General features: G+C 40.8%; 1 protein-coding gene across 9 annotated transcripts in view; it reads right to left on the reverse strand.

Annotated features, from left to right (window-relative positions):
• Positions 1-26,245, reverse strand: part of FHOD3 (formin homology 2 domain containing 3) — a 374,952-nt gene that overhangs the window by 56,715 nt on the left and 291,992 nt on the right. For 8 of the 9 annotated variants that reach the window (XM_061369591.1, XM_061369598.1, XM_061369592.1 and 5 more), the window contains 4 exons: positions 23,540-23,590; positions 18,665-18,894; positions 10,289-10,582; positions 5,727-6,616 (listed from right to left, as the gene is read on the reverse strand). In XM_061369591.1, the coding sequence (XP_061225575.1) occupies positions 5,727-6,616; positions 10,289-10,582; positions 18,665-18,894; positions 23,540-23,590 (1,465 nt within the window). The remainder of the gene's footprint in view (positions 1-5,726; positions 6,617-10,288; positions 10,583-18,664; positions 18,895-23,539; positions 23,591-26,245) is intronic. The other variant, XM_061369596.1, reaches the window with a different exon arrangement.

The raw sequence follows: 26,245 nt of genomic DNA on the forward strand, positions 1-26,245 counted from the left end.
ATAACCATCCAAAAAGCTGAAATCTTCTACCACATCCTTACTGCTATCAGCATGAGCTGCCAGTATTTAACCAGAGTGCTGAATGCAGTCTTGGATGCTGTGCAAAGCAGAGCTAGTCTGAGACACAGAAGTGCCTGTAAGGCCTGAGAACACTGAAGTTTGGGGTAGGAGTCTGTCTGAAAAAAGCCTGAAGCTGTCTCGGATGGGCAGCAGCTCTACCACAGGGTCAGTACGGTAGCAGCTGGGCAGCTGATGGGCTCTGGGGCTCAATTACCCCTTGGATGAGTCAACCCAGAGTGGCCACTGACCCTCTCTTGCCTGTGTGGCTGGATGGGAAACAGACAGGGTGGCTCCTACCTGGCAGTGCTATCCTGTGTTATAAATCCAATTTGGGCACTGGCAAAGGAGCTGTAGAGGCCTTTCTGGAGAAAGTGGCATGGGTTTCTGACCTCTGGCTGCCATAGGAAGGGTATTCTACATTACTGCTCATGATATGTCTGTCAAAACCTTCACAGGTGCAGAACAGGCTCAACTCTTCTGCTTTTTTCAAAGTTCTGTTTGAGACTAGACATAATATTGGGATCTTACCTCCAGTGTAAACAACAATGAAAGCACAAATTCTCCACCTGCGCTAAAGATTGCTTTTTAGACCACAAAACTTTTTTTATCCGCGTCCTTGGGGTCTGCACAACAGTCACCAAGTCAAAACATACCCTACTGTCAGGTCTACATGCTGTTTCTGCATTGGAAGAACTAAGGTAGCAAATACGATTCCATCAAAATACCTCCAGCTGTGGGTCAGCTCATTATGGGAATGATGTTCTCTCATTAAAAAGATGCCTTTTTCTGGCATAGCTCCATTCCTTGCCTGCACAGGAAGAGGTTTGCCCACCAGTCATAGCACCTTGCCCAGCATGGTGCGTGGCACCGCAGCACTTTATCATACCTACATGATTAATGTGGTACAATGCAAGTTGTGTGTGCAGATGAGACTGAAAGCAAGTGCACTTCACAGGAGCTGGGGACTACCACCTCTGAAAGTAATAAGAGGGTTGGGTTTTTTAAAAATTAAACACTTCTGCAGTAAAATGGGTAAGTTTTAGGAGAGCAAAGATAAAATTTGTTTTTAATTTTTATATTTTTGTTCTGTCAGAACTGCTCTCTTAAATCCCTCAAAAGTATTCCTGAAGCTTTCTTGAACTTTCCCTTCTTTGAATAAAAGAGCCCTCTTTTTCTCAGGATTTTCTCAGGAGCTACCTGAAGGATCTGAGATGCAACTTCTCCTTTAAAGCAGTCATGTCTACTTTCAGGGCCATTAACCACATTTTCAGGACCGCAGTTAGAGGTCAAGGCCACATAAAAACAAGTGGGGTTTACCAGAGACTGCTTCCTCTTGAGTCTGTATTATGCTAAGCCTTTTTTAAACTACCACTTTTAACCTTGTCCTTCTCAGCACAGAATTACACAGCTCCGAAGAATTTATGCAGAAGGAAAAAGGCTGGGGGGGAAGGAATTAAATTTAGGCTTCCCACATGCAGTATGGGTAAGTAAGCCTCCAATCTGAAGCTCTGTTTTTAGGTTCGCAAGTCTGACAAGAGAGACAGTAATTTGAGGGACATATGATGCTAACCACTGGGTTCACTAAGATTGCAACAGCACACTTGCTATTTAGCAGTGAGTTACGAAAGACAGATGAGCTGTACAGGGATGTATGCATGTAGGTATTTTCCAGAGCTATAACTGCATATGGAATATAAGATTTTGGGGTAACTCACTCTTCAGGAACAGGGGCAGAAGAGATTTTAAACCATTCTGGGGACAACAGCTAAATTACAAAAAAGATCCTTTTGAAATAAATAAAAAGAAGAAGAAACGAGAAAGATTTTACTACTATGAACTTTATCACCCCACCACTAGGCAAAGAACTGCTTTTTGTCTGCAATTAAATTGTACACATGTAAGTGTCTGTTAAAATAAGCTACACCTATTAAATTCTATTGCAATATTAGGTGACTTCAGACTGGGCTTTATAAGTTCATTAACAGAGAATGACTTCAAGTGCTTGAGGGAACATTGCACTAGTGCCCTTGATTTTATATTTTATTGTGTCGGTATGTAACGTAATCCCTGAACTTCTGAATATTATAAACTGTAAATGTAAAATGAATTACAAATATATCAAGTGGTATAATTTGTGGGAAACAAATGTTCCTAGAAATGCACTAACAATTACAATGAATTTCAATCTTTACAAGACCTAACTGGCCAGATTCTGTTCTTTTTTTGGGTAGCCCAAACAGGTTCCTTAAAAACTGCTCTCATCCCACAGAAGGTGATTTGCAGGCTTATGAGCACATGGTCTAAACCAGGCCTCTTTGCTTTAACTAAAATAGGAAAATTTAAAATGCTTTTCCAGTGATCATATAAATAAGTAATTATATATAAGCATCAAGTCAGAAATATTTCATTTGCATTTGCAGAACAACCTGCATCTCAATCCTTTAATAGCCAGATGGTATTTTTTCCTTAATTTCTAGCTCAATTAACAAGGATTTAGCACTATGAGTTTAAAATGGAATCACTCAGCTGCCACTGATTTTGTCCAGGATACATATATATAATCTTTTTTAGAAATTCTCATACACATTTATGACTTGCCTTGGCATTTATTCAAATTACAACAAATGTTTTCAAAAGGAATATGTATCTAAGCGTGTATATACACAGGCACATGAAAATGTGTGCCTTAATTTTTTCCTTCTACTAGTTTCTATGTCTGTGGGCACCTGATGGATCACTATATCCCACAGGGTATAGATGAATCAGCAAAACAAAACTTTCATGCACAACCAATGGCTGAACAACCGGGGTTGATTCAGTAGTATCCGTGTGTTTTCATTTCTCCTCACAGAAAAACAAACACTTTGAAGTGCTTTGTTTGGTGGAGTAAGAAAGAAAGAAATGCTAGACTGGCTTGAAGGGGATACCTGACCATTCTTTCTATTCACAAGCATAATGTCGTGGTCCCGTATTTAGAAAATAAGTGTTCTGCAACTAAAGGTGCTCCACTAACTATAATCATTGTGCAAGTTGTCCAGTGTGGCATAAGTTTTCCTAAAATCAAGAATCAACCCTCCTTCTCCCCAGCTCCCATATTATATCCTATAACTTAAAACCCACTTTATTTTACTGCAGTCTATTGTGTTTAATGAAAAACTTCTCATGAGCCAGGAAGTAGCTGTTTATAGCTGTGTGTTGTGGAAATCACAGTGAAGGATTAGAAACTGGAGTAAAATTGGTTACAGCTGCATGAAAGAGCAAATGCGTAACACAGGGACACCCCCCCCAACACATACCCCCTGACTTTGCTTTTCCTCTCATCCTTCTGGACTGTTACTTTTCTGTGCTCCTAGTTCCATCTATTGCTATGAAAACTGGAGATTTGACTTTTGATTTGTTGCTCTCTGCTCTTTTCTTCAGCTGAACTGAGCTGTGAGTCAGACTTTACGATATTATAGAATAAACCTGTTTTGGATTGCAGCCATTGGACAGGAGAAACTAGACACAACGGGGAATGTACTCCCTGGAAATAAACCAAGCAGTCTGGAAAAAGCGAGAGCTATCCTAATTTGAGTGTAATATTCGTACCAAACCTCAAGTCTTTTATGGATCCAGTGGTCTGCTTAATTATTCCCACTCTCACTTGACCTAAGGATCATCCCCTACCCTGGAAGATTTGCCTGTATTCTCCAAAACCAGGCAGGAGTCTCAGAAGTCAGGCTAAACTTCCACTATGGTATTCCTTGGTCACCACTGTCTTCCCTCCAGAGACAATGAGACTTCAACGTCTGTGTAATGGGACGGGGTAGAAAGAGAGCCAAAAGCATAACGGCTCATGCAGAGAGCAGTTATTAGTCTCCAAGAGAAAAGCAGTCACCTAAATCATTCCTCAGACTTGCACTAATTTCAAAGAAACCTGCTCACTCATCTTCCAGCCAGAAGCCAAATGCTGTGCCAAAGCATCAGGCAGGTTTGCGAAGCAAGTGTGAGGGAGGGAAAATGGCCAAAAGTAGTTTGGGAATGTGCACAGTTAATGACTGCAAAAGTAAATATGTCAGAATTCCAACAATTTAACATTTTATCAGAATCTTGGGTGAGAATAAAAGATTAAGAGTCAGCCAGAGAGATCCATTACAATATTGGCATTTAGCACAAAGCTAAACCTTGGAAATGGCAAATATGTCATCATTCCACATTCAATTCAAGGAATTAAATGTTTTATGGATCTAAGAAAATGCTCTCATTCCTTCCATCTTTGAACCATCTGTGGCAGATCTGTATTTACAGGGAGAGAGATGAGGAGTAACACACCACGATGTCACCAGCATTCCTTCCTCAGCAGAAAAGGAATTAGAGAAAGAAATTAATCTCGGCCAAATGAACTATGTGTGTTTTTAGAGCTGCTATGCCATACGTTTCAGACCTACATGCATCTATGTCAGGTAAGAACAATGGCGGCAGGACCTCTGCAAGCCATCTATGTATGTACCTGTTGTTTGTCAGGTACTTAATGAGGGGCTTGATTGTTCAAATTGCAATGTTTCCACTTGGCCAAGAAGTTCAAGAAGGACTATTAGAAAATTTTGAGTTAATAACCCACACAAGTGCCATGGAGAATTTTTACTGTGGGACATCCAGTCTCCCTAGATGACAGCAAACAATAATATGCATGATAGATAGCACAGATAACAACTTTGCCCGCCGAAGAGAAGTAAAATATTCAAGGTGCTGATGGGTTTTTGTGTCACTATAAAACATACAGGCATAGAGAAAAAAACATAAGTGATTTATTTAAGAGAGATTGAAATCTTTTACTAGCATTTTAGTTGGAAAAAAAATTGCTTCCTTGATACTGATTATTCTGCGTAGAATTTTATGTAGCCATGAAAAGCAAACTTTAATAACTTTTTAAATGCCACTTCAAATTCCTACTAAGTGTAACTATAAAAGGCTCCCTTTTGTTGTTGAGTCTAATGTTAAACAGCCATGTCACCCAGCCTCTGTGAATTTGTTTTATAACAATACTAAGGAATAGGGAACCCTAGCTACAGAGGTATTTCCTGTGCCAGCTTCTATCCTAAAATTTGGAGAGCCACATTGTACAAATTAAGGATCTAAAATAGGCCTGTCTGCCAGTATAAAACAAAAACCCAACACCCCTGCAGAGTTTAGCTGTAAACTTGGTCCAGCTGATAAATCGATCCCTCAGAACAAAGCACATGTGTAGCTTCTTTGCAGCAGAGCCAGTTTGGTATTCTAACCTTTCCACATAATGATTAGGAAAATATTACCAAGTGAAGAACGGTCAAATTCACAGATATGAATCATCATGCCATGACCTTTACCTGACTGTAACAGAAAATATTTCAGATTTCAATACCTATTTTGGCACTCAGCCACAAGCAAGCTAACACAGAATGTGTTGGTATTCGCCACCTGAATTAATGTCCCAAAACTGACAGACCTGAGACAGGAGGGCAGCTTGGCATGTACCCCACCCTAAACTCACCTCCTAGTTTCAGGCCATGGAATATCATCCATCATAGGCCAAGTGAGAACCAGAATTTTCCACTGTTTTCATACAAACAACATAAATCACGTAGATCTAACTCAGAATGAATACTAGTACAATAGCAAAATAATAACAAGCTGAATACGAGCTGTACCTTTGTGACAGGCAGTTCCTTGGATTTAGACTCAAAGAGATGCTCCAGTTTGGAAGTGTCCACCTTAATGGGTTCCAGTTTCGACCACAGGAATTCTCTGCAGCGCTTGTTGTTTTTACACTGCCACTCAAATGGCCGTACCTCATTCCAAAACAGACGAATGGTTTTCTTCTTCTTTATAAATGCTGGCTGACCCCTAGAAACCTGGGGTGACCCTAAACCCTGAGGAGTGCTGAACAGCGGAGGAGGAGCCAATAAATTAGCAGAGGGTGGAGGTGGAGGCGGACATCCAAACAGCAGGGGAGGTGGTGGAGGAGGCAAACCCAGAAAGGAAGGTGGAGGTGGAGGAGGGGGAACAAGGGAGTCCCCAGGACCCATATCCATGTCCAACACATCTACATCATCCTCCTCCCCCAAGTCTGTAAAATCCATGTCTTTGATTTTAAGTTCTCTAGGATTAGCCATGAGCTGATCCCAGATGTAGTCAGATTCCTTCTTCGGCTGTGCTGGAGTTTTCTCAGGGACCTGTTCACTGATTTCATCTTCAGGCACAGCTGTCCCCTTGGCCAGCTCACCACTGTTGAATTTTTCTGCAAAGGCTTTCACACTGCCTTGGTTGTCCAGATTTCCAATCTCCATCTTTTTGACGCTTTCGTCTTTGGCCTGCTTTGTGGCCTGAAGGATAGAGATCCTACTGGCTAGGCTAGTGAGTGACTCCTCACTTTCCTCCGTCTCCTTCTTTTCCTCCTTCGCCTCCAGCTCCTTCTCCTCTTCATCCTTGGGTTTTTTGTTATGCGCATACAACATGTCCAGCATAAACCGCTTGTTGTTGAGAATGGTGCTGCACTGTTCATTCACACCAGCATCCTGAATGGTCTGTGACCATGGACCTGCAATCACACACACACAGACAGAAAGAGTCAAGGGGAGGGAGCCAAAGCACCAAGAACACTCTTTAACCCACCAGAAAAAATGGGGGGACACATGGACAATTATTTGGAAACTGGGCAAGCAGTAGCTTTAAAAAAACTGAAGTAAATGAGAGTGCTGATACATGGCCCAATCTTGATGGGCTGGGAGTAATTCTCAACAAAGGAATGGGAGCTGAAAATAACCAGCATAGCTTGGAAGGAATTTGAACCCCAGAGCAGGCTGCATACCCATGGTATAGCTCTCGGCAACTTAATGAGTATAAGTGTAAGCAAGATTTTAAAAGTTACTTCTAGGAATATGAGCACCTTTACAAAAGAGCCTTGAAAATGCTGCTTATCATTAACCACTGTTACCCTCCCTGTAATATACTGCGCAGGCTGGAAGGGCTTACTCTCACTTGTCTGTATGGCCAGGCGAGGGTCAAAACGGTAGGTGACAAGGTGCATGGGTAGCTGTAGATCCAATCTTGCATGCAGGCGGACCAGCACATGGGTAGCTGGAGATCGCTCAGGAGATGACAGTCCTGGTCAGACACTTCCTGATTGCCTAAGCACCCTTTTTTCCAGCCAAATTTGCATATCCCACATACCCTTGGTCATCGTGCTTGTAGTAAGCGTGGTTAAAGCCCTTCCCAAATCTTCGTTCGCAAAGCCAAGCCATCAATATATGATGGCATTGAAAGCCCAATGGCCTTCTTCCCACATCACAATCATTTAACTTCACTGTAACGAAGCTTCATCTTTCTGACTACTATTTTTCTCAACAATAATCTGCAAAATACCATGTTTGAGACAGCACCATAAATAACAAGCTACAGTGGTCAAATTGTAAAAATAAATGATGTAAGTGTCTCTGTGACTAAATTTCCTTTAATATAATGCTGCTAACCAATGTAGATAGCGTGTCTAAAATGTATGGTGTTTCTTTTTCCAGTGGGCATCCTATGAAATGATTAAACATGAACAAAGATAATTCTTCACACTTACTGTATTTCCTGTATGGGATTCCTTCTTTTCCCCATGGTTTTTGCACATTTTATTAATGTATTTTTTATAAACTCTATTTCTTAAACACATTTCATTTTGGTTACTAGCCTGCCTTCTTTTTGGCCCCTTGTGGTTAAACATTTTCCTTTATACCTATCAGCTGCCCTTTCTCTTAAACTTCCATTTTACCTGTATTTCTCCGCTTCCTCCCCTTCTTCACCTGTTTTAATACTTTAGTTTTAAACATCTTTTATGGTTTCCTTCAATGGAGCTGTTTTTTTACTATCTATTTCAGTGCTCTGAGAAGTGTCCCCTTGGCATGATCCACATCCAGGGCCCCACAGCTCTCCCTTACCCCTTACACCACATTAAGATGTAGGATGGGTCTCACAGCACAAAGCATATGGAATGCAATGACTCTCACCTAAAACACATTTTAAGATGAGTCCAGAGATTTAACCCCAAACAAAAGAAAGCCTCCTTTTTCAGCAATGGATACAACCTCCAGAACTGTTTCTTTCAACTTTCCTGAAGAAGGGTTGACTGCTTCCATTACCTGTTTATTTTTCTTCACACCTTACCTACGGGATTGCTTTCTCGCCAAGACTTGTCACCTGAGGTAGTTTCTTAGATTTGTCTTTGATGTGTGACAACTCCTTCCCCACATCACAAATTTTACCTGCTAAGCCTTTCCAAGGACTTTCCCCTACTCCCAGCTTTTCCTTCAAATATTTGTTCTTCGGATCCCTCCTATAAATCCCTCACGACCTACTCACTCTCAGTTTCAGCAGCTGGGATCTTCCATGATTTAACCCCTTTGCAAAACTGGTCATCAAAATTCCCCCAGACAAAATCTCCAACTTTGGCTCTCCAAGACTCCTCCTTGTGCCCTAGCTGATCAAAGATCAGTGAAGACTCTTGCTACCTTGGTGGCCTCTTCTGCACTCATCTCCACAGGTAAAGCTTTGAAATATCATTGGAGAAACATGGCTTGTTGGAAGCCAAATTCAGCAGGGTAGCTAAAGAAGGAAGAGCCAGGACCAAAGTCTTTATTCCTTTGTCCTTAATGCATCTGGGCAGAACAAATGAGCCACCTCATAAATGGCAAACTGCTTGCTGGAAATGTGAGAACTGCTGAAGAAAGTGCTCTTGTTTGCTTTCCAAATCTCCTCACTTACTAGACAGCAAACAACTTACTACATGAGACCTCCTACATAGCACGACCTAGTACATCTTTGGTCTACTGGTAACACAGGTCAATTTTAAGATGTTGATTTTTCAATAACAGTGTACATTTCTTAGCTTTTAACAAAAAGCATGTAAGTACTTAATAGTAGTAACAGCTTGATACCTGACAAGATGAGGGCAAAACCCTTATCTGCGCTTGGCCTATCTTAGAACATGCCACAGTGTAACAACATCCTTCATCTGTTGTACATCCCTTCCCTTTCCCTTTCCTACACATATATCCATCTACATTCTTTAAGACAATAGCATTCTAGGTAACTCAATTCCAGTGCTGGTTAAAAAAATAATTAGCTCTTAAATTTAGAATAAAATGATGGTATTAATTGTCTGTGCCATAAAATTTTTCCCAGGAAAAAACCCCACACCACCACCAACAAAAACCCCCAAAAGTGATGGGGTTTAAACACGAACAATACAATCTGACAGTTTATCTCTGTGAGGTAATCCTTGTGATTCAGAGTTATCCCTCTTCTTTCAGGAAAGATCAAGACTATTTCAAACTGTGATTTTTTTTAATTCTTGTTTTCTTATCTAGAATTTAGAGAACTTAGAACAATGCACTCAACTGTTCAGCCCTAAGAAAACTTGGAAACCAAATGCCCTAACAACATTAGATTCCTTCACCTCCCTAAAAAAAGGGGAAAAGAATAATTAATCAAAGGTTCAAAATCTGCCTTTCACTCCCTCCCTGCCTGGGTTGGATGACAAGCTCTAGTTGTCATTATCTCTCCAGGCAGAAAGCTGGCTCTTAAGGCGACTTCTAGGCTGGGCCTTTACAGGCACCTGGTGGCACACCTGAACAGAACAACTGTTCACTGCAGAAATGGTCTTTTCCAGTCGAGGTCTACTTCATGTGCCTCCTCCACACCAGCTAAAGATGGCCACATATCTTTAGTGGCTCCAATGTATCCCTCTCTGCTTTCTGAAACCTAACCAAGATGGGAGAACTGGAGGGAAGGAACAAACACTCCAGCCCTCATTGCTCTTTCTCTTCCAATAAAAGGATGAGAAAAGATATCTGGAATCTCATGACAACTTATTTCAGCACAACCCCTTGTCTTACTCCTTTATGTGTAGAGGATTCTCTGAGAGCCAGAGATGCAAGTTGCTGCAACATTATGATTCCACACTTAATATATTACCTTATGAGAAGAAAATTGTCTAAAATCAAAGGAAACCTCATTTCATCAAGGCGGTACAGTCCCTCAAACATAGAAACACCATTCCATCTGTGATTTCCAAGGAGAGAGTAGACAAAACTTGGCCAGGGTGAAGAAAGTGTTACATAGGTGCAAAGGGCTTGTTAGCTAATTTACACAACAACAGAGATGCTAATTAAACATTTTTTTTTTTTTACACCAGAAACCCTTCATTATTGAAAAAACTTCACTTTACCAGTTTCATTGTCACTGGTTAACTTGTCCTCTCTCTCTTCCCTCTCTAAAGTGCTGCTTGCTGAGGATATACTGGATGCAGAGCAGTTGTCTTTTTCATTCACTTCCTCATTCTGCCTTTCTTTTTCACTGAGTATTGCACTTTCTTCTGGCTCTCTTTCTGGTCCTTGCTCCACCTCACTCTCTGGTCCCACCTCTGTAGTCTCTATTTCCTTGGGTGTCTCCGTTCCCTGCTTGGCCTCAGCCTCCTGTTCTGGTTCTGTCTCTGTCTCTGGTTCAGGTTCACTGGCACTCACTGGTGAAGAGAACAATGGGAGAAAGATATTCACTTAACAATGGAGTTATCTCAGGCTCACCCCTCTGAATGAGAGAGATGTGAAAGTTGTACAAGTGCTTCACAGAAAGAAAATAAAAAGCAAGTCCATGGCATGCTGAACATTAAGAGCAACAGACTGATGAATGTTGTGCGACGACAGCACTGCATATGAGAGTGGCCTGGCAAACTCCCTCGCTTGCTGTCTGGAGCCAGCCTGCTATTTCTGTACATACTTCCACAGCTGGAGTGTTGGACACACATAAGGATTTGAAGCAACCAGCAGAAAATGGGCATCCCACTTGAGCGTGACTGACAACTCAGTGCCTAGCAGAGCCAGGAAGGAAGAGATCTTTTAAAAAGCGAAAAGGAGGGAGAGTGTGGCTTTTGGTTGAATTTTCTTTGGGTTCTGGAAGAATTCTTTTCTCACCTGATGAGGAACACTTCAACGAGAAAGTACAAATATTAGTTTTATTAACACAATTGAATGGCACAGTCTGGAAATGGCACTGTCACACTTTTGGCTGACAAAACCCATATGTTTTTCATGCACATTTACTTCAGAATAGCCACATCAAAAGTGAACAAAGTTTCCAACTGCTTGGCATATGGCAGAAATTCAGTTTCCAATTGGTTGGCATATGGCATACTTAGCTTTTTATCAGTTGGTACAAAGCAAACACTGTTGATAGTAAACTTGGTTTTTCTTCCCTGCTTTATCACTGACAGTGGAATTCATTCACCTTTAGGCCTCTGAGCTTTAACAGCAGATTTTCACATGCACATATTCTCTGCATGCTGCAAAGAAACTGAAAAGCATCCACACATATCCACATCAAGCAGCTCACAGTTTTCTGAAAACTGAAATGGCCATGCAAGAGTGATGAAAATGGGCATGCGTGTTAGTTCTGCATACTTCCCAAATTCCCTCTGTACTAAATTGTGTGTTGGGTGGCTAAACTACAATGACCAAGTCATACTTGTTTTTTCCTTCTATTAACTGTTTCACGTTGTGTGCCTAGACTCTTTTCTGAGGCATCCCCAGAAAGAACAATGATTTGTAGCAATGTTTGTGCCTATCTTTACAATAACACCTATGTCTTTAAGCTAGTTTTCAGTAATGCATCTTCAGTACCTTATTATCCCACTTCATTACATATAATTTAAGTATACAAAATTGCAAAAGCTTCTTTTGCCACTAATTTCACTGGAGCTAAGCTTCTACACTTTCACAATTGATTTTAAATGTTTAATGTTTAAATATTTAGATAAACAACCAGACACGCATACCTATAATACATTTATATATGAGAAATGTACGTTTAATATAAAGTTCATTCTCATTCAGATTCCTCTACGATGTTTTGAAACACTCTGAGATGAAAGCTTAGGAATCCTTCAGGAGTTCATGGAATTAACATGGTACCGTAGCATGAAATGCTGAGGTTGCCATGCTATGATGGTCCATACATACAACTGCCATTAATTCATCCTAGAATAATAATGGTTTCATATGAATTTTATACATTTCTCCCTAGAAACAGTGTCATGCAATAACCAAAAAAGTTAGCTGTAACAGGTCAGGTGGAGAAAGAAACTGACTAAAACATCGTCAGGACTGTTAATGTTTGTGGCACCTTTATTGTCAAGAAGCTATACTGAAGATTCAATAGGATAAAGTAGGGGAGATGTAAGGAATGCTTGAGAAAAAGGGAATATTCAGAAGAATTCTGGATACTCTTCAAACAGGGAGTATTCCACACATACTAGAAAGATACAGTATCTTAGCAGAATCTAATACATGACAAAGAGTAAAGAGCAATATACTGACACAGGCTGCTCTTTTGAGTTTGAGGAGTATCAAAATCTAAGCACTTCTATAACAAAACAAGGATGTCTTGACACTCATTTTCATAAAATCATAGAATCAACTAGGTTGGAAAATACTTAAAGATCATAGAGTCCAATCATTATTCCATCTCACCGAGGGCCTCATCTACGTGTGTTTTCAACACTTCCAGGGGCGGTGATTCCACCACTTCCCTGGGCAGCCTGTTCCAATACCTGATCACCCTCTCTGTGAAGAAATTGTTCTGAATATGCAGTCTAAACCTTCCCTGGTTCAGCCTGAAGCTGTTACTTCTTGTCCAATTTCTTCTTACTTGGGAAAAGAGACCAGCCACTTCCTCTCTCCATTTTGCCAGTCTCTTTCTCTTTAGGGATAATATCAAGCAATCCACCTATAACCAAAATAGCTTATAAATAGTGAGCTAAGTCCATTAGTGTTTCCCTTAAAAGGCAGTTGAAAAATCAAATCTGTCAGCAAATGCTAGCAGAAGAAGCAAGCCAGCAAGCGAGACCTGTATCCACTACTTGCAGCTCCATTGTGTAATCCGCTGTGATGCTATAGATAAGGACCTCTGAAGATGTTAAAAAATACAGTTCTCACTGAATGCCTGGTGGTGCCCTACTGAAAATGAGCTGGGACTTTTAGTCTCTTATCTATGGGATCCATCTTCACACCAGACAAAAGGAGTTCAATAGTAGAGGCAATCTTTCTTTACCTGCAAATGCCTTTTTTCACACTTCTCCCAAGGCTTAGTTTCTCCCCCCTTTAAACCAAATGAGAAGAAGTTTCATTTGCAATTGGATTAATCAGGAGGAGGAAAACTGAATGTATATTTAAGGACTAATTTTTGAGTTATATGCCCTCTTCTTTTTTAGCCAGAACTTAATCTCTAAAAATGTATAATTAGAAAAAAATGCAAAGACCTCTCAGAAGACTGAAATCTCTCAAGAACCTAATCTAATCACTAAAAGAGACAGTGTAAGAGAATGTGCAAAGACTTTGTTGTTTTGAGTATCCTGGGCTGCATCAAAAGGAGCATGACCAGCAGGTCTAAGGAGGTGATCCTGCCCCTTTACTCTGCTCTCGTGAGACCTCACCTGGAGTATTGTGTGCAGTTCTGGTGTCCCCAACATAAAAAGGACATGGATCTGTTGGAATAAGTCCAGAGGAGGGCCATGAGAATGATCAGGGGACTGGAGCACCTCCCACATGAAGATCGGCTGAGAAAGTTGGGGCTGTTCAGCCTGGAGAAGAGAAGGCTGCATGGAGACCTCCTAGCAGCCTTCTAGTATCTGAAGGGGGCCTACAGGGATGCTGGGGATGGACTCTTCATTAGGGACTGTAGTGTAGGCAACAAAGGGTAATGGGTTAAAACTTCAACAGGGGAAGTTTAGATTGAATATAAGGAGGAAATTCTTTCCCATGAGGGTGGTGAGGCACTGGAATAGGTTGCCCAAGGAGGTTGTGAATGCTCCATCCCCGGCAGTGTTCAAGGCCAGGTTGGACGAGGCCTTGGGTGATATGGTTTAGAGCAAGGTATTCCTGCCCATGGCAGGAGGGTTGGAACTTGATGATCTTAAGGTCCTTCCCAACCCTAACTATTCTATGATTCTATGATTCTATGGTGCAAACTGCATCTTTGGCCATTTTCAAGACTTGGTCATAAAAAGCCCTAGTAACCTGATCGGTTATGATCTGATCAGATGTTGGTGACAGCCCTCTTTTGAGGGAGAGGTTAGAAAGCAGAGCAAGCTGCTCTCTTCTGACAAATTTGACTATGGGCTTACAACGTTATATAGGGACATGGAGAGTAGTGACTTTTCTTTTGATACTCAACTATAAATAAACTTTGAAGCAGACACAAGATGTTGCATCCCTAGTACCTGCAGGTAAGACCTGAACCCCATAGTCCTAAAAGCCCCTCAGAGAGAACAAACATTCCTGTGTCTACATCTAATCCCCTGCAAGGATAATAGATTAGGCAACCATCTGCTTTATTTATTTTCTCAGCTCTCTACTTGGAGCTGGGAGGTACATAGGCTAAGTTTCTCCTGAGGATACATACACTAAGTCTGAAGATGGCTACACCTACCTGAAGCTCTCTTGGTTCAATTGTTTTGGCATTGCTTAAAGTCTTTATTGCAGTCTCCCTTCAGTTCCTCCAACAGAGGAATCCTCTTGCTATGAATTCATCACGGACTCTCTTTTTTCCTCCACCCCCATCCTTATCTTTTCTTCCCATTCCTTGCGATGATAAAAGCTAGCACAGTCTGATTACCAGTAGGAAACTGGCTCTTTTTTCATTAAGTCAGAAATTACCTTCCTTTGTCCCCCACCCAAGTTCCTTCTCTGACCTCCTGTACTCTGGTTCCTTTGGCTCTACAACTGGTGCTGCAATGGCCTCGCTGCACCCTCAGACCCTGGTGCTTCTCCATTTACCGAAATGCTTTCACCAGTCATAATGTAGGCAGTGTTTGAGCTTTGCTCAGCTATTAATATGTTCAGAAGTCTTCCTACTGTCCACAATGTGTACTTGGGTTGGCCTGCTTACTTCCTCAAGTGCTAAAAAATCTGCTTTTCTAAGAGAAGGGTTCATCTCCAATTCCTTTGTTGACTGACTTCAGAGATGTCTTGGTTATTGTGCTTCTTTGCACATGTGCTCTTCATAAAATATTCTCCAATAAAATTACAAAAGAGGAAGTAGCTCTCTCAAAAAAAACACATTAAGTTCCACTTTGCAGTTATGGGATTGCCTTCATTTCCTCTGAATGCCATACCCCAAGTTTTACAAGAGTAAGTCTTACAAGGCTTGATAACTTTAGTGGAACCAATTGTTTTATACAAGAAAGCACTTCAGCTCAGTAATTCCAGATTTTTATATTGGGTAATGATATGGAGACGTTTCACGGCATGGGAAAAAGTTCCACAGCCAAAATCCATTTCCTTCTTAAGTCCAGTAGATACTGGATAGCATAAAATAAATTTGACTCTGAAATTTTGCTAGTAGAGAACACACTTCATGTTTGAATTGAGGTTCTGAAATCTGCAGATGAATATCACATACCCATCAGAATCATAGAATCATAGAATAGTTAGGGTTGGAAAGGACCTTAAGATCATCTAGTTCCAACCCCCCTGCCATGGGCAGGGACACCTTGCTCTAAACCATATCACCCAAGGCCTCGTCCAACCTGGCCTTGAACACTGCCAGGGATAGAGCATTCACAACCTCCTTGGGCAACCTATTCCACTGCCTCACCACCCTAACAGGAAAGAATTTCCTCCTCATATCCAATCTAAACTTCCCCTGTTTAAGTTTTAACCCATTATCCCTTGTCCTATCACTACAGTCCCTAATGAAGAGTCCATCCCCAGCATCCTTATAGGCCCCCTTCAGATACTGGAAGGCTGCTAGGAGGTCTCCACGCAGCCTTCTCTTCTCCAGGCTGAACAGCCCCAACTTTCTCAGCCGATCTTCATATGGGAGGTGCTCCAGTCCCCTGATCATTCTTGTGGCCTTCCTCTGGACTTGTTCCAACAGTTCCATGTCCTTTTTATGTTGAGGACACCAGAATTGCACACAATACTCCAGGTGAGGTCTCATGAGAGCATTGTAGAGGGGCAGGATCACCTCCTTCAACCTGCTGGTCACGCTTCTTTTGATGCAGCCCAGGATACGGTTGGCTTTCTGGGCTGCAAGCGCACACTGAAGCCAGCTCATGTTCATTTTCTCATCAACCAGCATCCCCAAGTCCTTCTTCACAGGGCTGCTCTGAATCTCTTCTCTGCCCAGCCTGTAGCTGTGCCTGGGATTGCTCCGACCCAGGTGTAGGACCTTGCAGTTGTCATGGCTAAACTTCATGAGGTTGCCATCAGCCCACCTCACAAGCGTGTCAAGGTCCCTCTGGATGGCATTCCTTCCCTCCAGCGTATCAACCGAACCACACAGCTTGGTGTCATCGGCAAACTTGCTGAGGGCGCACTCAATCCCACCGTCCATGTCAGCGACGAAAATGTTGAACAAGACCGGTCCCAACACCCATCCCTGAGGGACACCGCTCATTACTGGTCTCCAGCTGGACACTGAGCCATTGACCACAACTCTTTGTGTGCGGCCATCCAGATAGTTCTTTATCCACCGAGTGGTCCATTCATCAAATTGATGTCTCTCCAATTTAGAGACAAGGATGTCGTGTGGGAAAGCACCTTTCTTGCAGAGTCTTTGGAGGGTCCTATGCCCAGAACCAAGGAAGTGTTTTGCTTCTGCAGTTTCGTTCTTTCTTGGGAAGATGGTGACCCCCCTGTTCAAAGCAACTGCTTTGGGTACAAGTAATCTGGATTCTGTCCATGGCTGTATTTCAGCTTTCCTACAACTTCCTTAAGCAAGTTAATGCCTCAGTTTCTCTATCTATTAAGTGGGATTCATAACATTTCCTAAAGATAGTAAAAGTTGAGATTTTAAATCATTATGGAGCATAAGGAACTTGGATAATAGTCTAGAGGCTATGGTACAAAATCTAAAAATAAGCCTGCCAGCTGTTGGCTGATAATCAATAATCTGGTCACCTCCAGATGAGTGAGCCTGCCCTGCCTACATGCTCATTACTTCATATATTCCCAATGGTTTTGGTAGGTCTGAAACAGCTCCTGCTGAAGTATGCAGATTTCACCACCCTCTTCTGGTGCCAACCTGGCTATCTGCCTGTAGCTGCCCTTCACTGGAGGCTTACTCTGCCATGTCCATATGTTCTCTCTTTGCTGTCAACTTGTAAGGTGCTGCCCCCTGATGCAGCTGATATTGCCAGGAGTTTTAGTAGTGATGTCCTGACTACCCATGTGTTGAATGGTTTGCCATATTCTGGCTGCCTGAAGTTGCCCTGTACACCTGCTCTAAATGCATTCTCCAGATGGATTGTGCTGCTCCATTTCATGCTGCATTTTTATTTTAATGTTTCCAGGAGAAATATGTTTAAATAATCATCATAAAGGAGATGTTTTCTCCCTACCCAGCTCTGAAACCCTAATGGTGGAAAAATCTAGCTTATTTGCTTCAAAAGCAAGATTGCACTAAAAAAAAAAGGAGCATCTGGATGTTTCTTAATATCAGTATTACAGAAAAATACCCATGTTTTTTAAGTTCAAATGATTCCACTGAGACTTTTAAGGTGTCAGACAAGAAAACTGGGAATATAATTGTGAAAATGTAAAAACCTAAATTAAATAAACTTCACCTACTTAGTACAGTGAGGATAAACATATGCAACATTCGGTATGTGTAACTTTTTTCTTAAATTGCCTTGCTTTATAGCATGCTACCAGCCATAACACTCAATAAAAACAAGCAGTGCAAGTTACAAATGCATTAATCACCTATAGCATGTAGCAGGAAATCAAATCAAATAAAAATGAATGATGGTGATAGTTCACCCTCAACATGCATTCTAGCTCCCAATGTTAATGCAACATCATGTGGCGCAAATATAAATCTGTATGGTGGGTGTTTCTTGAGGACTGAAGGAGGGGTACATGATGCAAGTAACAGAATGACGTGCACACACAAAAAGTATTGCTCTGCACACCAATAAATTATATGACAGCAAACCAACCATGCAAACACTAATTATATATTCCTTGTTACTAATTGTCTGTGGTCTCTTTTAAGTCCTTTACTACTTGTGCTACAATTTTAAGAGTTTTTGTTGGTGTTAAAAATAACCAACACACCCTCCCTGCTTTCAATTCAAGACCTTTCCAGTTTGTCCCATTCAGCCTTTGCTCTGCTGGAAGGTTATTATAATCTTGGCATTCATCTGTTGCATTTCTTTCAGAGAATCCACATAAGCAAAATCTGTTGGTAGGAATATTACTGGTCTAGTATTCAGTAGCTTCTAATGTACAAAGAACATGATGCCAAAATTAAGACCCTCTGTATGCTTTATTTTCCAATTATTCCATTCTAATAGCAACAGACAATGGTAATATAAATCATAGCCCCAATTAGCAGTGTGTTTGTTGCTTGAATAGACTAGAAGATATTCAAATCTATGCAAAAAAATGGAGGAAATTTAAAAAGACAGCATGAAACAATACAAGATGACCCTTTACTTTGGCATCTCAGAGGTTATATGCTTGGACTCATGCATCTAAAGCATTGCTAGCCCAGAATAAACGGAGATAAAATCAATACTCTTTCCCCTGCCCTCCTTTTCACTTACCTTCTGAAGGCTGAGGGGTCCCACAAGGGGTGGAAGGGGTCTTCAGCTCTTCCTGGGACTCTATGGATGCTGGGCTGACGCACTTGGGTACAGGTGATGATGGGGCAGGTGAGGATGGGGCTGAAGGAGATCTCAGGTTCAAGGACAGCTCACTTCTGCCTCGGCATACGCTCCGACTCTTCAGCTCCTTCTCATACTCCTCTGCTGCCAACCTCTCCAAGTATTTGTATCTGAAAGTTAAATTCCAGAGGGTTTCCGTAAAGAAAAAGAAGTCTGTGGCTGATGCTTGTTTATGGATGAAACACCTGCAGTGAATGAGCTGACTTCCTGACACAAGGGGTACAGCACTAAACTGCCTGCTTGCTCTATCTGCCAAAGAATGCACACCAAAGCAGAGACTATTTCCCTGAAAAATGTTAAATTGCTCATGACAAAACAAAAGCAAAACTCAGCAGAGTTAAAGAGCCTTTAGATATAGTATTGTGTCTGCACACTCCTTCTCCTTTTGGAAGCATTTGCCTGTCCTCCTTTTCACCCTCCTCCTCCTCCTCCTCCTCCTCCTCCCAGCCCTCCCTTTCCCAAAACAAAACGGGAGGGAATAAAATCCAAAAGAAAGAAGAAAAAAAACCACCAAAAAACCAAAAAAGGGCAAAAGAAAAAAAACACCCTCCAAAGCCAGAGCCTCTTAATACTGATGCAAATAGACGAAGTCTGAGACTTGCTGCGAGGAGAGGGAAATGGTTTAGTGCAGCAGACAAAAACAGATCTCCCTGAAAATAATACCAATAATAAATGTTTGGATTGACTATCTAAAGTCTCTGAACCTGCTTCTATTTGCTCTGAGAGCAACGCACTGGAATTCACTTTGTTCTCTCCAGAGTCTACAATGGAAAGTTTTCTTTTTTTTTTTTTTTAATTCTAAAAAATTTCTCTGCCGGACTCAGACATCCAATAGCTTGTACCTGACGTCACATGTAGTTTATTCATCAAAGTCACTTTAAAAGAACAAAGATACATCTGTTTTGCATTTTAGGCAGGCAGAACTCACTAACTGTTTATTAAGACCAGCTACCAATCATATTCTTCATAGTGTGCTTTATACATTTCGACCAAAATAACTTTGAAATGTGTGCCTCTTCCAGATGTCTGCTAATTTTATCCACCATTATTTGCTAAGGAATAAATTCATGACTACAGCTGGATAGGGCTTTAGACTGTTTGTGTTACCCACAAGTGAACTGTTAAACAGGTTAATCAAGACTACTGCTTATGTCCCCAAAACACTGTGGTCATCCTCCTGTAACCCACCATTGTAAACACTTTGTAACAGGGAACACCACTCCTCCCCCCTTCTGCCTCATTGACAGCCCAGATTAGCATACAAGGGTGCATTAAAAGCAGGCGGGGAAAAGTCAGCCACGTGGTAACAAACATGCTTAGTGCATATGGCAGCCACACATGCATGCACGCTTGCAAACATCCATATAGAGCATAGAAATGTGTCTTTGAAGAGCACTCCTTGTGTTTTCAGAGGCAATTTGCTTTACTGCAAACAGCAGTAATGAATAACAAACTCATTTTCTTTTATTCCTCCAGAGGTATGCACAGGCTTTGAACAAATTCGGCAAGAAAAAGATCCCCTACAGACTCTGGATGAAAATATAACAAGCTACATACTTGTATGGTTATAAAATAGGAACTGTTTACAGTTCTAACATGAAGCCAATTCTTGAGACTGATCTCTTGCCTTTTCAGTAGAGGAGAAAGCCTTTCACTGGCATCAGCTTAGTGTTAACAGTTCATGAAGCCAGTCTTTCTTTTAACATTGGTCATTTAAGTATTGGACCTTCACCACCCCCCTCCCCCCCACCCCCAGGTAGAGCAGATGGGACTTCAGACTCATAAAGAGACATTCAAACCAATCACTTAGCTCCAACAGGTACAGAACAGCTGGCTGCCACCGAGGAGGGTTTCCCAGTTTGCCAACAGAGTACAACAGAAATATGGACAGATCCTTCCATAACAGGGGGAGCTACAATGTTTTATAGTCCTCAGCTCTTTTTAACCTGCTTTAACATTTTAGCTTCTGTAGCTGTATGCTGCACAGCCAACCAGCAAAGCAGAAGTCTAGCATCAAGATGTGCCTTCTCAAAATATATCTGTTCATTATACTGAAAGAAAAAGGAACCAGAACAGCAACTCTCATCACAGCACATCAGCAAAACTAGTTATCGAATGGACAGACTAATAAGCAAATATAGCAGTGTAGCCAAGAAATAAAAACAATTCAAGAATCATCTATTAACATTTCACACTTGATAAATGACATTTATTTAGGTTACTTTTTGTTTCTGCCTGATTTCTCTAACAATGAATGAATGCCAGCATCAAATACACAAGGTCTCATGAAGAGCAAAACCTGAAGGAGTTGAAAGGATGAGCTACCATCCCACTGCTGTACTGTGGATGTAGTTCTTCCACTACAGGATTGACATATTACCTGTGTATATACTGCCATGATCCTTTAAATCTTAGAAATCTGTCAACATCATCACAGCTATGCCGATTATTCTCTAGAAAAGCTGGAAGTCTGCGGGCTATCCATTTGGTATACCTCATGAACATGACATTCCAGTTATCATCTTCAAGTGGATGAAGATATCATTGAGAGATCTCTTTGTCTCTGAGGAATACCCTGAAGGTGATTCAAAATGTTTATTTACCGACAAAGTCATAGGACAGAGAGCATCTGAGCTGCAAATCACACTAGGGACAGCTTGGGAGCTCACCTTTCTTGAGCTTATTTTTACATTACCAACGGAAAACACGCAACCAAGCAAAGTAAAAATGGCCTCAAATTGTTGGATGTCAAGAACACGTGGAACAAATGGTGCCGAGTTACACTCGGACCCTTTGAAACTGCAAGAATCTTTCTCCCTCATATCAAGACCACTCCAGAGCCCCTGGGAAAGTGGATTCCTCTATTCTGGAGCTCCAGGGTGATGCAATAGCACACAGAATGCTCCTATGTGCTCAATATTATCTCCTTCCACTTTTCCAAACTGATACACAGGAAATGTTCAACCCAGATTTTAACTAGGTTTTTAGGACTTTGGCTATAGCATTTTTTTATAGTTCATACATTCTCTTATGTCAACATGCAACTTGCTATAGGAAATGAAATTTCAGTTGTGCAAAGGTGTGTGGTAAAAAGGTAGTTGCAGAAGGCCAATGTAATGGACAATACGTACAAGACTTCTGCAACTTGAAGAAGGTTTCTCCAATATATATGTGCTGTTAAAACAAATGTGTCTTTCTGCTTTCTGAGGAAGAACTGATAATTTAACTTTTCAGTTCAAAAGAAACCTAAGGATAAAGACACATTCCTACTGATCAGCGAAATTGCCCCGGATTGCACAACAGTGATGTCTTGCTGGTGAACACTTCCTCAAAAGTACTCCAGTTTACTTGGCATGTTCCCTTGTAACTGGAAAGTGCTGGAGAGCTTGCGTCTCATTTGTTTCAAATCTTGCTGACAAGCATGTTTGCCATAAAAGCTTTTACTCCGCTATGATCTGTGTATGATGCTTACATGCTCGGACGCGTTTCCTTTCAGAAAATGCTCTAAACTGTATGTAATTGTTTTGGCTGGAAGGACAAAGGAAAGCCCATCCACTTACTGTGAAGAGATTTCAAAGTCATTTTCTAATATTAGCTAATTCAGCCACAACAGATTAGACTTCAGTGGACAGAAACCAACTGCCTCCTGTATGAGAATTTTGTAGGAAAAAGAAAAAAAAGGAAGAAAAAAATCCCAAACAAAAACCCTCACAACAAACCAACAACCAAAAAGCCCCCCCAAAAAAATAAACTGAAAAACCACCCAAACCCAAAACGCAGCAACACAATGATTTCTGAGATGGCTGTTCTCATACTTTGATAATACAATACCAGTTCTTTGTAATCCAAAAGTATCTCCAGAGAAAAATCTCTAGAGAACCATAAAAGCAGAACTGAAGCAATCTGGATGATTTTCATCTACTGTTTATTCAGTAACGCTCATACTTTCCAGGTAAAAACAAGAGCTCCCTCCAGGGTGCAATTACTAATGGAGGCAGAGATGAAGCTACTGAAAGGCAAAGGTCTTTTGTCAAGTATTCCTTGAAAAATGTGCTTTTATAAGCACATAGCTCCCAGTCTAGTCCAGAGTTTTTAAACCATTTAATCAAATTTCATAAAAGGAAAAGAATACCCCAAACCTTCAGTCCCTTTAAATATGCTATTTAAATAAAACTAAAACAATACCCCAATGATAAACACTGCTAAGCTTTGCAATTGACTCTGTGATGTTTAGAGAGTTTGGCAATGAAAAATTGGCCCTGAAAGACAAAAATATGCTGGGAGAGGGTCAGAACCATTTCCATCAGCCTGTGACTGCAGTTTTGCAATGCTTGTGACCCTAATTTCCTTTATCCTCAGCTGCCTTTTCTGACCCTCCAGAAAGCTTGGGATCCACTGGGTGAGAAAGACATGCTTATTCAATTTATAACTATACTAAATTTTGGCCAATTTCTGAGGCAAATGGAGTAAGCTTTTTTTTTTTTTTCCCACACAAATAGATAAAAGATAGATCGTCAATCATTCTTATGCACTCCAGTCCCACTGCTCTTCATTTATTGCTGTGCTTACAGCTGGACCTAATTTTTCTCTTTAATGAAGAACTTTAATGAAACAACTGCTTTCTTATAGAAGTCTTTCAGAATAAAAGTGTTCTGCGCATGCAGAGTTAAAAATGTAAATACATGATAGCTCAACAGTAAAGAATACAGAAAGTGCAAACAACCAAAGGGAAGGATGGATGCATTATATACAAACCTCTCTTCTCTTGCTTGTCTTAGTTCTTCTCTTTTGTCTAAATAATCGCGGCTAGAAACAGAATTGCAGTAAATTGCAGAGGAAACCAGCAGAATAAGCTAACAGAAGTACAAGTACAGTAGGAGAAACAGATCAATACAAACAAGCTGGTCAGAAACAATGAAAACTATTGCTGATAAAAACGATTAGCTTGTTTTTGTAAAAAAGGCTGAAAAGTGTGTGCATACACTTATCCATGCATAATTCACAGGTATGTGTACACCAAATATGTAGTTCAGAACATCTTTACACATAATTATTAAAAAAAGCAACACCCAAAAGTGAAGAACTTGAAGTACATTTTGAACCCTAGTAACTGAAAGTTGCTATAATTAACTCCGTAATAAAATGAATTAAATCCATGATGAGCAGGTATTAGTGGCTATTAAACCAGTCCTCATCTGCTCTATCTAGAATGCCCCGAAACAGTGACCGCAGCACTTGGCAAGCCAGACCAAGGCAGGGAGCACACTGTATTAGCCTCTTTCTAATGTACCTTTCCTCAGTGTGTTTTAGTCACCATGGCTGGAAATGGGACAGTGGACTGGCATTACCGAGTAGGACAATTCTTTGCTCTTACAAGGTGCATGCAGGATCACTGGACAGGTAACAACCTGTTACTTCTTTATTTTTCACCCTGAGTTTCAGATACAAACATCCTTGCATCTCCAGGAGGAGCTGCCCTTCTCTCAGCTCCTCAAGTAATTCATGTATTTGGCTTTTGACAGGTCAACTTTTAGGAAGCCTGAGCACTGTGATCTCAGGCAGGCCTGTCAAATCCACAAATGTGGATGCAAATTTAACTCAGAGCACAGCAGAATTCCGTGAACATTCAGCCTCCCTCAATATCACAGCAAGATAGTTCTTTACAATGTATTTTTAATATTTTGTTGAATCTGATAGACAAAACTGATGAGATTTTCACCTTTTTTGTTAGATTCTTCTGCACTGTAACCTGAGAGCACCGGAAAGATTTTCAGAAGTATTCCATTTATGAATAAAACACTGTTTTTTCTCTTTTGATTCTGTCATCAAAGGAATTACTTTTCATCTACCATACCAATAGATATCAAACATCTGCTTGCAAGTGCTCTTCAAAAGTCCGACAATAAGGAACATATATAACTGTTTCAGGCTACCTCCACATTCCTTAAATCCCTGACCTGGTTATACTTTTATCATATTTTCAGAGTATTCTTTGGAATTACAATAGCTATGGGAATAACTCCAAGGAAAAAAAATCTAAGAATTTTTCAGCAGGCATATTTTAACTTTACTCTTTCCCCTTTGACAGCTTTCACCCCTCCTTACAGCTGAAGAAGAGTGCCTGTATTTTAGGGCATACTGTTCTATACATGAAGCAGGTAAAATGGTCCTTTTACTGAGAAGAATGTTCATTATGTAAAGCATTCCTTTTGCTAGTAATAGCTTGTGAAGCTTTTTGATACCTCTCCTAAACCCAAGCTCTTTCACAACTGGTGATGCTCTCCTTTAAAGTATCTTCAGTTTGTCCATAATGGTGCCAGAAACTAGAGCAATGTTCTTGAGGCAGAGTTGGAATGAATGAGATAACAAATGAGTCATGAGGGTAAATCCAAGCTCACGAGTTTTAAGGCTGTGAATTGCAAGTGCTATTTTTAATCAAAAAATACATCTTCAGAGACTGGGTTTCTAGCCAGACTTATGATATGATACTGTAATCCCAAGAACTCTTGCAAAACTGCCCATGACTGCTGTGGCTTTTCCCCCTCCTGCCAGACTGTTTAATCAACTGTGGGATGCTGTCTGTGAAGTTTAGTGACTTTAGAGACCTTCTACTCAGATGCAAGTTACATGTTTGGGTGACCATGGAACTCAAATCTAGAAGATGAAAACACTGAGCATTGAAAAACTGTCATCTTAAATATGCAACACAGTAATGAAATTTAGTTAACTGGTTTCTGACTCGGGAGTAATGGTATGAAGATTTATATTTTAAAAAATTTGTTTTTTTTTTCTGACTTTAAGGGATCTCTTTTAGTGACACAACAACTACTGTACCCAATCTCTAGTGAAATGTGCAGATCTGTTATCCAAGAAGGTCAAGCTGCCAAATGTCCTGGTGGCTTTTTTGGTCTGGAAGTTTCCTTTCTGAAAGATCATCTTGGCTGTCCATGGCACACTGCTGCAGCCTGATGATACCACTTAGAGGGAGGATTTTTGGAAGAGCCTTTAAGACTGAGACCTGATTGTTTGTTTCAGGAGAACATGGGCAGCTGTTGGCTGCCAAAGATCCTATTATGGTGCTCTCCCACCTTCCCTCTGCCTCTCATTTTCTTCTAAACTAGCTATCTTCTGGAGTCAGGAGAGTATCTCCTTCAAGCAGCCAACCAACCAACCACTAGTAAGTTACTCCTTTTTCCAAATTCACTATGACACAGACCATTTCTTACCAAAGAGATGATTACAGTGAAAATAATCCTGCATACTAATAAGGAAGCTCACATGAAACCCAGTGCCATGTTTTCCATAAATACCAACTCTGAGACTACAAAACATTTATCCTACCATTCTTTAGATTACTACATTATGTGTTCTATGTTTACTTTTCACCCTGTTTATAAGGAAACAAACTGGTTTCTTAGCGTACACTCTTCAGGCAGTAGGCAAACTACTTCAGGTACAGGC

This window comes from Neopsephotus bourkii, unplaced genomic scaffold, assembly GCF_033783945.1.
Source record: "Neopsephotus bourkii isolate Nb327-2 ecotype Australia unplaced genomic scaffold, CSIRO-AGI_Nbou_v1 NB_1508, whole genome shotgun sequence".
Taxonomy (NCBI): domain Eukaryota; kingdom Metazoa; phylum Chordata; class Aves; order Psittaciformes; family Psittacidae; genus Neopsephotus; species Neopsephotus bourkii.